Below are 14,596 nucleotides of genomic sequence, written 5' to 3'. Positions count from 1 at the left end.
AACAATTGTTTGAAAGTGCACTTGTGAAAGGGCATCAATTTTCCCTATTGCATAAATACACAAGGCTTGACAGATTAAAAATCCTTCATGAAGCTGCTCTGTATGATGCACAGTGCCATCTTATTCAAAATTACATAAAAACCACAACACTGAAGACAATGCACGAGGGCAGCAGACATGATTTTACAGGGGTGGTTTGAGTATGTTACAGAACAAATAGGTCGTCATCTTACCAGCGTCATTGCTGTAGCAGTTTTGGCAGTGTAACTTGTTGGCTCGGATCCGGACATCAGTACCCTTAGTTCCATTTCCGAGCTGGATGTTGCAGACACAGCACTAAATAGATGGGACCAAAGAAGTATAAAAAAAAATCATATTATTTGAAATGAAAAAAACAGAATGACAATAGGCTACTGGTATGCCCGCAATATCAGAAAATTCACTCTCTAAGTTTTCTTTTATTCACAATTGTCTGTCCAATACATGTATATCGATAGAGGAAAGATAAAACTCAAGCCAATTATGTTGGTTATACATAATGTACAATTATGTGATTCAAGTGCTGATTTATGCAAAATAATGTTGATATTAAATTATAGAGAAAGGTTTTCTTCACATACAGTGCAAACATATTTCAGAAACAAAACTATTAAAATAACAAAAATTGACAGGATTTTTTCTTAACAAGCCAAAAACAGTAGTTTTGTTTTACTGTCATGCACATACATGTAATTTCTGCAGTTGAAAAATCAATTAGTTAATAAATGATCAGAATTCAGAATTTCTGGGAGTTGGGGGTGCAAGAAAGTAATTTTTGAATGGTACCACAACTAATAAAGGATTACTTGAAAATGCTGAGATTTCAAAGAATTATGATAACTAACATGCAATTTACAAAATGAAATGCGCACAGGATTGCTTCTATATGAAAAATATAATACTGTTATCTATTTTTTTTTTTTGGGGGGGGGCAAGGAACTGATTAAATAAACATGTACATGTAAATCCTTTCTAGCTGGCAAGCATTTTAATTTGAATAAGCTTTGAAAACACAATGTGCATGAGACAGTATGGTAATTCTAAAACTTTCCAGAACAAAGAATTTTTGTAATGAAAGCATTGGCATACAATAACCCTTTTGTTAAAGTTTCACTGTCTGGCTGCATTCCAGAAGTCTGTATTAGAAAACTTGTTTAAAGGAGAATGAAACTCTTGGAGCAAGTTAGCTTTTGTGAAAGCAGAAAAATCAAAGAATAAGATCAACAAAAGTTTGAGTAAAATAGGACTAGCAATAGAAAAGTTATGAGCATTTGAATGTCGAGATCACTAATGCTATGGAGATCCTCCCATTGGCAATGCGACCAAGATCTATGATGTCACAGATGAACAACTCTCCCCTTTTGGACACTGAAAATATACCCCAAAACATATCTTTTTGCTCATTCTAATCATATGACAAACGATTCATCAATGATATAATGTTGTGAAACCTCTGTACTTGTCCTCTCATAAAGAGAACACCTCACCTTGTGATAAACTCTATAAAAGTGAGAATATAAGTGAAATAAGTACTAAAGTAATGAGGGAGTTGTACGTGTGTGACATCACAGATCTTGGTTGCATTGCCAATGGGAGGATCTACATGGCATTAGTGATCTCGATATTCATATGCTCATAACTTTCTTATTATTCATTCAATCTTCCTCAAACTTTCAACAATACGTTTCTTTGATTTTTCTCTTTGATATGGATTCAGCTGGTTTCAAGGATTTCATTCTCCTTTAATAACAAATTTAGAAATAACAGAAAAGCCACTGAAATCAGTAAATTTAATTGGATAGCAAACTTATTTCAACAAATTTTTATGGAACGTGACCCAGTTTGACCACTAACATACTAATTTCTTTCTTCCCAAGAACTTCTGAAATATAAATCTTGAATTTATAATTGATATGATGATCAGTAGTCATATCACATTATCAGTGCACTGAATTCAATACCCCAGTCACATCGGCAAAACATACTCCAGGGGCCCGTTGCATAATAGTTACTATTAACTTTGCTATCCAACGGTATCCTTCATGGAATCCTTGATTCTGATTGGCTGCTTAGCATTGTTACCATGGTAATTACCATTGGATGGCAAAGTTACTATGATATTAACTTTCATGCAACGGGATCCAAACCGACCAAAGATATTATATTTTGTCCAATGACATTCCATCATTTAGTTTGGAGTCGGTTTCCTTGGTGTGACTGTAGCATTTGAGCTTAATATGAAGACCCATATACTGTGCAATGATCTAAGGTGCAATTTCCATGAAGTAAGGTACCAAAGAATGACCAAAGGTGCAACCTGGCTATACCAGTGCATGCAGGTATTGGAAAGACAGTGATAGTCGGGTGCAAAACTGGTTTTAGCGGTAACCCTACACTAATTCACAAGAGAAACACAGGGGATACATTCTACCAAGTCTACACTCCAGCATACAAGGGCCCTGTTGCACAAAACCTGTTATTATAGTAATTTTGCTATCCAATGGTAACTACCATGGGAATAGTGCTCAACAGCCAATCAAAATCAAGGATTTTGTGAGCATTGCCATTGGATAGCAAAGTTACCAAAACAGAAAATTTTATGAAACGGGGCCCTCCTTTAAAAGCCGAATGTGTCCATTGTCGTTTGTAATCCATGGAAGAGTTTTTTTTTTCTCATGTTGAGATGTGGTTTGCAGGTTGACTCTAACAAATTTTCTTTTGCAATCACATTTAGTTAAAAAGTGGACACTCTTTATGGTTGTCACTTTTCACACAAAGCCATGGATAAAACACAATGCCAAATATCAAATACCAAAAGAAAAGAAAAAAATTAAACAAGCAATTTGGTCAATATTTTCTGAACTTCCACTCAAGGTGATGTCCACGCTAACACAGAGTTGGTTCAAATAAATTCTCAATGAAGAAAAAAAATGCAATAAAAATAAACTGATAAAGATCGATCAAAGCATAAAGAGAAATTTCTTTTGATGGATTTTTATCAAACTGAAGTTTCTCTCATTTTTCTAGTTTTATGAACATGAATATGATGGCATTGTGGACTTACCCTTTATCAACTATTTGAAATGGCAACTAAAAAAAGCGTCTTTTTTCTATGGTCTATTATCTATTTTTGTTTCTATTCTCAAGCTCAGTATATTTCTAAAACATTCTATGGAAAGAGCACAGTGATAGGTAGTCCAGTTTGGTCCCTGTTTGAAATAGGAAAGTTACCATTTCCAAGTCAACATAGAGGGATACTCATAAATTCCACACCACAACAGCGCCAATCTACCCCTTGTGAGTAGACTGGCACTATGGTTATGGAAATGAGCCACTGAGAAAATTGGCATTGTCCATAAGGAATTTATGATTATCCCTCTTTATGTTGACTGTGGGAAAATTCATCCTTCCTATATCTAACAAAGTGAACTATTAAAGTGATAGGTATCAGGGAAGCTGAAATGAAAAGGGCACACTAAAAAAAAAAAAAACTACCCACCCTAAAGCACTCAAGGTGAAAATGTAGGCCCACAGACTCTATGATCATGGCCGCACCCCTCCCCAGCGACTTGCCACAATTTGAGCACTGTACTTTGCCGCTGACGGACCGACCGGGAAGGGGTTTCTTACTGGGCTGTTGAAAGGCCGATGCCCTTTGGCCCGGAGGACCCCTCCCAGGGGCATGTTGCGCCGGTGGTCGCTGTTGTTGCTGTTGTCTGGGTGGGCCACGCCCTTGGGGTGAGGAGGGAGGAGGACCCCGATTGGCTCTTACTTGGGTAGGTGGGCTCTTGGGGCCCGTTCTTCGATGATCATGAGGCTGGGGGAGGAGGAGATAAAAAAGAGGTGGACTATTTGATGAGTCTGTGGGAGAGTTATTGGAACCCTTTCAATGGGAAAAAGTCTTCTTTAATGGCATCAAATCTGTGATTCTTGACATTTTGGAACAATGCCACCCGCTAAACAAAGAAAAAAGGTGAAACTGGACGATTACTGGTGAAGGGAAGAGTTTTTACAATTTAGTTTCTCCAAAGAACAAAACCGAAGGATAACTTCTATAGAGAGAACAGTGACTAAAGGAGAAAAGGAAAAATAATCATGAAAGTTAATAACATTTTGCAGAATTGCTGCACCACTTTGCATGTATTACAGAACTGAATATATGGAAAACTTCAATACATGCAGGGATACACATGATTCAATTTCTCATGGATATACTCATAAACAGTGAAGAGATCTAGGCAACATTGAGGTTCCTTGCCTGCAATCCGCTAAAACTATTGCTTGCATCATGGTTACAGGTTAACATGAAAAAGAAATGTACTACATGTAATGTTTTAGTGGCTCACTACATTTACTTTGAGGTTAACTTTGCAGCATTATTTTTTTCTTTCTTTTGTGATCAGCATTCTTTGCAATAGCCTGTAAGGCAGGATGCTAGGCAACACATATTTATATTAAAAAAAAAAAAGAGTACAGTACTAGAGGAGGCCGTTTCATAAAGCAGTTAGTGAAGTTATGCACAATTTTAGATTGATTGGAGCATATGTATTTTGATGTACGAAATCACATTCTCGATCGCTTAAGATCAAATCAGCTACATGTATTGTTTACACTTCATCTTTTCAGACAAATATTGTCATTGTTAGGAAGCACTGATTGAGGCTTAACATGCTTATTTGACATCCAGTCGACTTAATCAACATTAGGTACCTAAATACCCATAAGAACATGCTCCAGTCATTCCTAAATTCATTTGTAACTTACAGACGGCTTTATAAAACACTCCCCTGGCAAGGTTAACTCTAACTGCTGGTGGGGTGCGAGCCATTAGGATGGATATTGTCGAATAATAAGTGGGTGAGTGAGAGGATAAAAGGAGCAGCAAATAGGGAGAAGCCCGCCCTCTATCATCGATGATAGGATCTCTACCTGTCGCTCTGTGAAGAGAGAGAGCTTGAAGGCCGAGACGGAGACTCCTGACCGCCGCTCCAGGCCTTCTTCTGAGCGGCTCGGTGTAAGATGTTCTACATTCAAGATTAGTAACACCAATGACATAGCTTACTATTTATAACTTGTCGATGTGGTCAAATGGAGTTATGATACATGTATTGCCAACTTCAAATCATAATTTGAAATTTGAAATCGAAATTTGAAATATGAATCGATATCCCAACTCTTCTCAGTGTATAAAATATGTTCTACATCAAGATAAGTTAAACTAATGGCATAGCTTGTTTTTTATAACAAGACATATCAATGGGGTCAAGTGAAGTTATGATATCCCAAACTTGAAATCCCAAGTTGAAATTAAAAATACTTCTTTTATTTTTTCACTTTGGTAAAACAAATTGACCACAAGGAGATGCCCTTTAAAAGTACAAAACACAAAACATATCCATAGATTAAAAGGATATAAAGTGAAACCCCTACTAAAGTTGATATTGATTGAACTGCTTATTTTTTTTTTACATATTTGTAAGAATTACGACTAACAATTAACTATTAGCTCTGAAATGGTATTTATCGTCTTTACAAAATTCTTATTCAGAGGGAAATATTCATGCAATGTTCAAAGAAATGGCATACCCCTCCAAATTGTCTGCTAAAAACATTCCAGTGCCACTAGTTAATATTGATGAGTGTTATAATTACAGGTAATACATGTATATATTGTTGTTTAAGATATGAGTACATCCATGTACATGTACAAGACATTACATATGTAGGAGGTTAAAAAATGTTGAATTATTTGGTGCAGTATTAATGCAATTTTACATGCATAATAAAGCCTCATTCGAGTAGGACCAATTTTAGTACAAAATTCCATAATTTCATACAAGGAGCGATTTGTGACATTTTTGGTGTCCCAATTTACAAAAGGAACTTTGAACTACTGTGTGAGTAAAAAAAACATGACACCTCACAAACCCAAAATTTAAGGGAAAATTATGTGATGAGCACATAATCATTATATATGGCTGGAAAGAGTATCTTCTCCCAAATAATTTGATAACATATTTATGTGGTGTGTCTTCACGCTTGGATATTCAGTAGGCATTTTTTGTAATGTATATTTTGATTTGCACGAAAGTAAGTCATGACTGCAATGAATAAATCCAGTTGCCAATGATGTATCCTACATGAGTTAGTAAACATATTTGCAAATCTCTTTTCAATGAAATCAACTTGAGAATTGATACTAAAAAGTGTTTATAAACAATTATAATGTAAATTATTAAAAAAGTGTTTTGAAATGGATTTTAAAGCAACACTTGTAGGATTATGACATCACTGACATCTGGATTCATTCATTGCAGTTATGTCTTACTTTGGCGCAAATCAATTTTTACATCGCTGCAAAGAAAACTTCCCAATCATCCAAGCATTAACACATACCACATAAATATGGTATCAAATTATTTGGGAGAACGTAATCTTTCAGGCCAAATGTGTTCATGACATATTTTTTCCTTAAATTGGGGATTTGTGAAGTGTCAATTTTTTTTAAATTTTTAGTCACATGGTATAGGCATGGACCTATTACGAATGGACATTCAACGAACCCCCGCCTTTGGGACAAAGACCGTCACCGCTAATCCTTTTATGAACAGAGCGCTGGGCAGCTGACGCCAATCAAGCCGGTCGTAAAACACGCTCTCACTGATGGACAGCGGAAATCAATTGTACGCTGCTCCTACCCGTTGCGATGTTGTTCGTTCACTTTATCAAAAGCAACGCACAGCAGCGAACGTTAGCGCTATGAAAATGATAGCAGAAACAAGAAAACAGGCGTGCATAAACGTATTTTTTACGTACATCGCAAACAACCGCACATGAAATGCATTGACATCACCTTGCAGATCCGTATATCTACGGCAAAAAAGCAGTTGAAATTTGACGGGAAAATGTGTGGAAAAACGTTAAAAATGCATCTTTTTCGGACAGTATTGATGTCGATAGTAGCGCTTACCTTCGGTCAGAAGTTGATTTTCATTTGGGCATAAAATTCCACAGGATTGATGAAATTTAACGGGATTTTTTTGATGGTCAGACGACAATCGCACATTATAGACAGCCTAAAATAATATACTGAAAAACCGGATATGAATCGCGCATTGCATTCTAGGTAATGTAGGGACTTTCCCTATTGGCAATCGGGGCTAAAACATGACCGTCTTTGGTCGAAAGAGGGCCAGTGATCGATCGGTGACGATCATTGGCCGAAAGGAGCTTGTGTAAACAATCGCCCTGGGCGGTCCTCGTAAAAACCGCGTAAAGAGAAAGTTAAGGGTTAGACAGCGATTTTGACAGCTGGAAACAGGTGGTGGTCATAAAGAGCTCTCGTTGAATGTCCATTCGTAATAGGTCCATGGTATAGGTAATCCAAACCATCATAAAACTACATACATGTACAGTGTGAAGTCTCATCGACGACAATGAATCATTGTATAGGGCCTACTGTTCAATATTTGATACCTAGCTGAAACATTTCATGACAATTTTCTTTAAAATTTCTTGTAAATGGGACACAAAAAATGTCATAAATAGCCCCCTGAAAGGATCAACAGCAATGTAATGAACTATTCTCAATGTATTTGAGGTCCTTTGTTTCAATGTTTTACTTCTCCTTTTTTCCTGCAGTATCTAAAGCTGAATTCAGTGCGGCAGATTCTAAATTCGTGATTAAAATCAACATGTACATCAGAGTATAATCAATGACTTTTAAATGAGTGCTTGACAATGAATAGTGCAAGCACAAAAGCTATATAGACATCAAAAGTCCCTTATAAAAAATCCCTCTGTTCCATATTTTCTAGAACAATAAAGTTTCTATAGTTTCATATCCTGACTCCGTATTACAGTAAACAAGGGTCCCATTGTAGAGAGAGTTGCAATCAAACCTAAGGCCAAAGATTAAAATTAACTTGATTTTCGTCATATCAGATGTGCCCATTTAGGAATGTGTTTGATTTCTAGTTACGGTTACATGCAACTTTTCTTCAACAGGCTTCAATAGGCAAGACAGACACAAGCAACAAGGAACTACATGTAGCTTACCTGGATCAAGCTGTCAGGTGCCTGTCCTTGCCTCCTCTGGTCCCCTCCAGGTGGCCCATGCTGAGGGGGAGGTTGCCCTCTCGGCTGCCCATGATGGGGTGAGGGTGGTCCCACTCCTCTCGCGGCAGGCCCACCTCCAGGCCCACGAGGGATGCGCTGATCATCCATGATCCGCGTCACAGGAGCAGCGAACCCCTGATCCTGTGTCAAGTCTGGCATGGAGCGACGATTGTGCATCTTCTGCTTGCGTTCGGCGTCTCCTTGACCGCCGTGCATGCGCCGCTGCACATGCTTGAACTCCGGCTGGGTGTCGTAATGGTGGCGGGGCGCATCCCATCTGTTAGTGTCGGAGTACGTCGGTGACGGCTCCTGGTGGGGGTGAGTTGGTTGCTTTGTCCGTGGGGCAGAGCCCTGGGCTCTGTTTGGTGGTGGGATACGAGTGGGAATCTCCTGTTCGAAGTCTACAACGAAAAAAAATGAGTATCGCATTGTGTGTGTTTGTAGATGACTTATCATGCATTCTTCATGTCATCCAATATCACTTCAATTGAACGAGAACATGACTGCTGGCCAACACTTGCAGTATGTAGATGTATACAAGCTATGTGAAATACCTCCCCAAAAAGAGTTTACTAATGACATTGTGATGCTGTGATTGGTGCTTGACGAGGTTAAGAAAATTATCTAGCAATCCCTATTTCGAATGAAGGAAAAGAAAATTATGGCCCACATTGCCGGGTAAAGTAAGGACTTCTACTTTGAAAGTTGGCAGGAGATGCATTTATTTAGAGTCAGAAGACACCTTACCATTTTTCACATATTCCTTTCCATGGCTATTGGCGTTGTTGTAATTGGTGCTTGATGATGGGGGCGCTGCATGCTCCTGGTTGAACACCTTCCTCTCCAGGACAGGTTCATGGTCCAAGCTATCATTCCTGGGGTGAATAGGGAGAGAGTTGATATCCTTGCCGGACACCAAGGGGCCGTGCTGGCGTCTCTTAGCCTCCTCAACAAGCCAATGCTGCTCCGTTGGGATGTTCTCATCTGGAAATGGCAGATGAATATGCATAGTGTTGAGACTTGAAAATGAACCTAGTCTCTAATAACTTGTTAGAAAATTCATTGACATTATATATGGTATTATTTGATTGTTGTGGCTCCCCCCATCTTGAAAAGTCATTCATAATTTATTCTTATCTAAAAGCTCCTTCAAACAAATATTTCAACAGGTAAAAGTAAAAAACATTTATTCCACTTAATCCTCAACAGGTTAAAAATATCAAAGAAACTGGGAATTTTAACCATATTTTCTAAAGATAATTTATCCACAAACCTTTGTACTTTGCCATGTATGACTTCACTGGTTGGGAATCTCTCTCTGGAACCATCTTTCCTTCCATGATGTCCGTTCCCAGGGGTTTCGACAAATGCGGTTTCCTCAGGTCTTCTTCAGATCCATGCTGTTTCCTCCGATTGTAGTTATTTTTCCTTTCTACATCTTCATTATCAAAAACATTGTTCATGGATTTAGAGTAGAGTTCTCGCTGCTTGGCCAAGCGCTCAAGTTCTTCCTGCTGTTGAAGGGCAATTTTTTCTCGTTCCCTCTTGAGTTCAGCTTGCTCTTGCCTAAGTCGTTCTATCTCCTCGCGTTCCTTCCTTTGGTTCTCCAGTTGTTCTTTCTTCTCCTGCTCGAGCTGCTCCCACTCCCTCCGAAGCCTGTCCCGCTCTTCTAGTCTGATGCGCTCCCTCTCTTCCTCCCGGATTCTTTGGAGGAGATCCTCGTCGGGTTGATGGTGATGACGTGATGGAGGTGGTGCCGATTCTTGATGCTGCTGGACCTGTGGCCTGATGACTTCATCTGTGAATGGCCTCTTGGCTCGAGCTCTTTCCTCTTGTTCAACAGCAGCTTGTAGCTTTGCTTCTCGTTCTTTAGCAGACCGCTGTCTTTCCTCCCGCTCCTTCATAGCACGTTTCTCTTCTTCTTCCTGTGCCTCGCGTTTCCTTGCCTCCCGCTCGCTCGCGATCCGTTCCCGCTCTTCCATTTCCTTAGCAAGACGTTCCCTTTCTTCTTCCCGTTCTCTCAATAAACGTTCATATTCCTCCTTTTCCCTTTCTATCTTTTCCCGTGCTTTCCTTTCCCTGGCTTCCCGTTCTTGCCTTATCCGCTGCCTTTCCATTTCCTTCTCCCTCTTCTCTTCTCCTCTCCGTCTTTGAACGAGAAGTAGCTCCTCCTCCCGTCTCCTTGCAGCCTCTTCTCTCTCAATGCGTTCTCTCTCCAATCGTTCCTGCTCTTCCCGCTCTTCTTGCAAGCGCTCTTCTTCTCTTCTTTTCCTCTCCTCCTCCTCTTCCCTAGCCAGTTGCTCCAGTCTCCTCCTCTCTCGTTCCTTTCGTTCCCTCTCCAGCATCTCCTCTTCCCTCTTTTTCAGTTCCTCCTGGGCTTTCCTCTGCAGCATTCTCCGTCTCTCCTGCATGGCACGCTGCTCCATATCCTGCTTCCTCCTGCTCTCATACTCCGCCCTCTGAAGATCCTTCTCCTGCTCTTCCTGGAGTCTCCTCTGCTCCTGTTCATACTGCTCCTGTCGGATCCTCTCTTGCTCCTTCTGCCACTTCTCCAGCCTCTGCCGCTCCTCTTCTAAGTTAAAGCTTCTCCTGTTAGCTGGATCCACGTCACTCTTGTTCTGTCTTCTTTGCACCCCTGAGATACTGTCAGTGGTTCCAAGAGAAGGAGTCATCTCCTGGCTAGTGTGCTCCACCTTTTTCCAGAGGTTCTCTACATTGTCATCCACCCTCAAAGACTCTTCAGAGGCTGTAATGGAAACAACAATATACCATGATATATTACAATTTGAAGATCACTTAAAAATGTCAACTTTCTTCAACATTTTTGCCTAGCAGGGCACATTTCTAAAAGAATACATTAAAATATAACTCACAAAAAAATTCTGAATCAATCCAATGAATAAGTCTATAACTCTATGAATCAAGATGAATTATTCTAAAACGAGGCAAAAGGATATGAAAAGAAGCCATACATGTATATAATTTTGTTTATCAAGAGGTATATCTGTTTGAATAATTATTTCATGCTTCTAACTTTGACAAAGCTGTGAAAACATGCATGGTAGCTGGGTACATTGTACATATCAATGTTTAAAAACGGCATGAAGAGATAATACAGAGCTACATGTATGAAGTAATCCATATTCTATGAATTAAAAGTCAGTGGGATGTCTTTGAATGGCATGCTCGCAACAAATTAAAAGTGTTGAGTGTTTTGATTAATTAGGGTGCAGGTTATATCAAGGAAAAAAAAAACACAAACACACTTGTGCAAATCAATTTGTCCTCTACTTCTTGTTTTACATAGTCTACACTTACAGAAAATCCTGCTATGAATATTACAGGAACATGCCTACAGTGTATTTCTTTTATTTCTACATAATTTAATCTGCAATGCAAATGATTTTCCAATCTTAATACTAAATTCAGGTTATATTTTATGTACATGTACATTAATCATTTCCTTTCTTGCTTTTCAAAGCATATTTTCATAAATGTGCCACAACTACCCAAACAAACTGTTCAAAATTATCTCAGGTTAACATATAGGCCTAAAATCACAAAAGAAGTTTATACTATGAAGAAAAAGGGTAGGGAAACGGTATGATAATCTACACTCCTATTCATACATGTGCGGCTAAAAATTATCGATGCTACATGTAAGTCCAATAAGGTTCACATCATCGTGTATGGATAATTTCAACCATCTAATAGAAATCTATCAGTGTTCAAGGTCCAATGTGTAATGAACACACACTCACACCCAAACACACACTCGATGGCCCAAATTCACTTAGAAAGTTAGAACCATTGTTTAAACCCCTTTTTCAGTAGACACAGAGAGTCAGCGAAAATTAAATTGCTAATTGTTCTACTGGGCTTAAAAGCTTTAGTTTGATATGTTGATAACTCTTCTTTTGAAAATCTTTGTGTGTGTACCATATGCATTCTGATCCAATCGTAAAATTTCTTTTAATACACAGACAATATGTGCTTTCCTGCTTATTTCAATACACTGGAAGTGCTTTCTCACTAGCACAATGGTCGCGTTGTCAGACTTGGTCAATTACGGCTGAGTGAACACGTCAACCATTTTGGATGACGGCACTGCCATGGTAAAATAGAAAGGCAATATTTCAGTCTATAGTTGTCAGAACCTCAAAGCTGCGTTATACCCGAATCAAATGTCTTATTCGAGACTTCTATATGTAAGTCATGTTTTGCAGGTAATGAAATTTGAAAGTGTTTTGATTTGAAAGAACAATAAAAAAAATAACCAGTCACTTTTTTTCATGCCCTTTATTGTAATGCGACTGACCAATTTTTAGAATGCCATGGCGTTAATATACAGCCAGCAGCATTTCAGTATGTACTTTATTAAAGCCTAGTAAATTGACAGTATAAACTTGACAGAGAGACTCACCACTGTAAAACTGGCAGCACCAAGTAATAGATAAGACACAGAAAAGTGGAATGCAACTGACCATGGAATCGCCCTTATGCATGGTTCTAAATCATTGTGAATTTGGGCCAATGAGTTTTTACCAAAAATGTGTATGACACTTACATGTTGACATGCATCCTACTAGGACAATGCATAATAATCATGATCAAAATAATAAAAACTATGCAAATCAAAATGAAAAGTATATAACTATTTAAGGCAACTATTACATGTACATGAAATAATGAACTGAAAGGTGTGATTTCAACAATTACAATTAATCAATCCCAGATACATATAATCTTCAAACATGTTTTGGTTTAGTATTTTTTTTAAAGAAATTATTAGATACATTTCATTCTTTTTCTTATTAAAATGATATTTAACTCATGCTTTTAAAATTTCCATGTCATAATTATACCCATGCTTTAGTAAAACATTTAATGACGTATCAAGGAAAAGATTTCAGTTACGTTAACCCAAGACAAACAAAATATCACAAATGAACATTGAAATAAAAGAGACAAAAATGGTTCTAGACATTACCGTCATCGGCTCAGGTAGTTAGTAAGTAGAGCATGCAGTGTGTAAACGATTCACTTTCATTTCTCTTTCTAAGATGGTCGCACTTACCAAGATGGCTGCCTTGTTGCTATAGCGACTACAACTCCACATGAGGATGGTCGTGGAGGAGGAAAGATGGACGGATGAATGGGTGGATGGTTGGACGAGCTCAGCCAAGGTTATTATGGGAAAGAAAGCTTATGTCCGTAGGGTACAAAGGATCATGGGATACAACTATATGTAGTAAGCTTGAGCTCTGTTCATACATGTATGAACATCTACAATGTCATTCTGCTTCTAAGATACATAATGTCAAATGGAACTTAATGACAGATATGGGAAAAGTGGGAGGGGGGGGGTGCTACTATCGGCTTCATGCATAATTCAGTACCATTACTAGGGTGGAAAGAGTTTCATGACAACAAATGTTATGTAATGCAACATGTATTCCAAACATCACACCCCCCCCCTGCTATGGGCATCTACCAAGAGTGAAATCTACCTTCATTTCATCCTACATGGAAATGTTGCTGGACCGATAATAATCCCATTCAAAGTGCACAAAATGAAGCAAAGCTGAATGCATGGTGGTCGTAAGCTATGGGTAAGACGATAGTACTAGTATTCAACTAGCACTCTATACTTTCAAAAAGAAAAGAGAGATGTGATGCAATTTGAAGCTTCTGCTCGCTTATTTTGGGGGGTGACATTCTATTAAATTTTCATGGGAGTAATTTAGAGTAATGATTGGTGTAGAGAATTTTGGAGAGCAGATTGTGGTTTTCCACACACAGGGAAATGTCTAAAACACACTCGGGGAAGGATGATGTTTTTTTTTTTAATGCAACCCCCCCCCCAAAAAAAAAAAACCAAAAAACAACAATGAAGTAGACAATTAACTTGCTCCTAGCCAAGTAGCTCATTTTATGTTTATTCTTTGTGGGGGGAAATGTGATCATTATATTTGTCACAAAACTTCCTGTCACTGAAGATGGCCAAGGTAATGAATTTGTTATCGCTAAAAGGTGGTTAAACAAATGATCTGTACTGCATGATGTTTTGCCTTGCTTTGAGTAAAAGAGTAAATGTTTGTATAATTATATTCATGAAGTTTTACGAGAAAGAAATAAGAGCAGCCTGAAAGAGGAAAAGTAGAGATAATGAAGAGAGAAAGCAGAAAGATCCATGTAGTTCATTTATGCAATTCTTGGCTATGAAATCAAACACTTTTTTTAATGTAGTTACCTTCTTCTATTAAGGGTAAATATTTAGGCTATTGACCGTTCAAATAAAATTGGTTCCATACACTGTATCCTCATCATCATCATCATCTTTTGTATAAACCTATTCCTACACTTGTAGGAGATTAATCTTCGATAGTGAACAGTTATCAGCTCTAGACAAGGGTCACATTTCATAGAGACTTGTTAT

At 38.3% G+C, this 14,596-nt stretch overlaps 1 protein-coding gene across 6 annotated transcripts in view; it reads right to left on the bottom strand.

The window, feature by feature from the left end:
* Window positions 1–14,596, bottom strand: part of LOC129261312 (trichohyalin-like) — a 67,232-nt gene that overhangs the window by 3,259 nt on the left and 49,377 nt on the right. For all 6 annotated transcript variants that reach the window (XM_064099153.1, XM_064099151.1, XM_064099155.1 and 3 more), the window contains 5 exons: window positions 9,431–10,903; window positions 8,905–9,141; window positions 8,098–8,558; window positions 3,539–3,856; window positions 234–336 (listed from right to left, as the gene is read on the bottom strand). In XM_064099153.1, coding sequence (XP_063955223.1) covers window positions 234–336; window positions 3,539–3,856; window positions 8,098–8,558; window positions 8,905–9,141; window positions 9,431–10,903 — 2,592 coding nt within the window. The remainder of the gene's footprint in view (window positions 1–233; window positions 337–3,538; window positions 3,857–8,097; window positions 8,559–8,904; window positions 9,142–9,430; window positions 10,904–14,596) is intronic.

The sequence above is a fragment of the Lytechinus pictus genome, chromosome 5 (assembly GCF_037042905.1).
Source record: "Lytechinus pictus isolate F3 Inbred chromosome 5, Lp3.0, whole genome shotgun sequence".
Lineage (NCBI taxonomy): Eukaryota > Metazoa > Echinodermata > Echinoidea > Temnopleuroida > Toxopneustidae > Lytechinus > Lytechinus pictus.
This window is presented reverse-complemented; position numbering and strand designations above follow the sequence as displayed.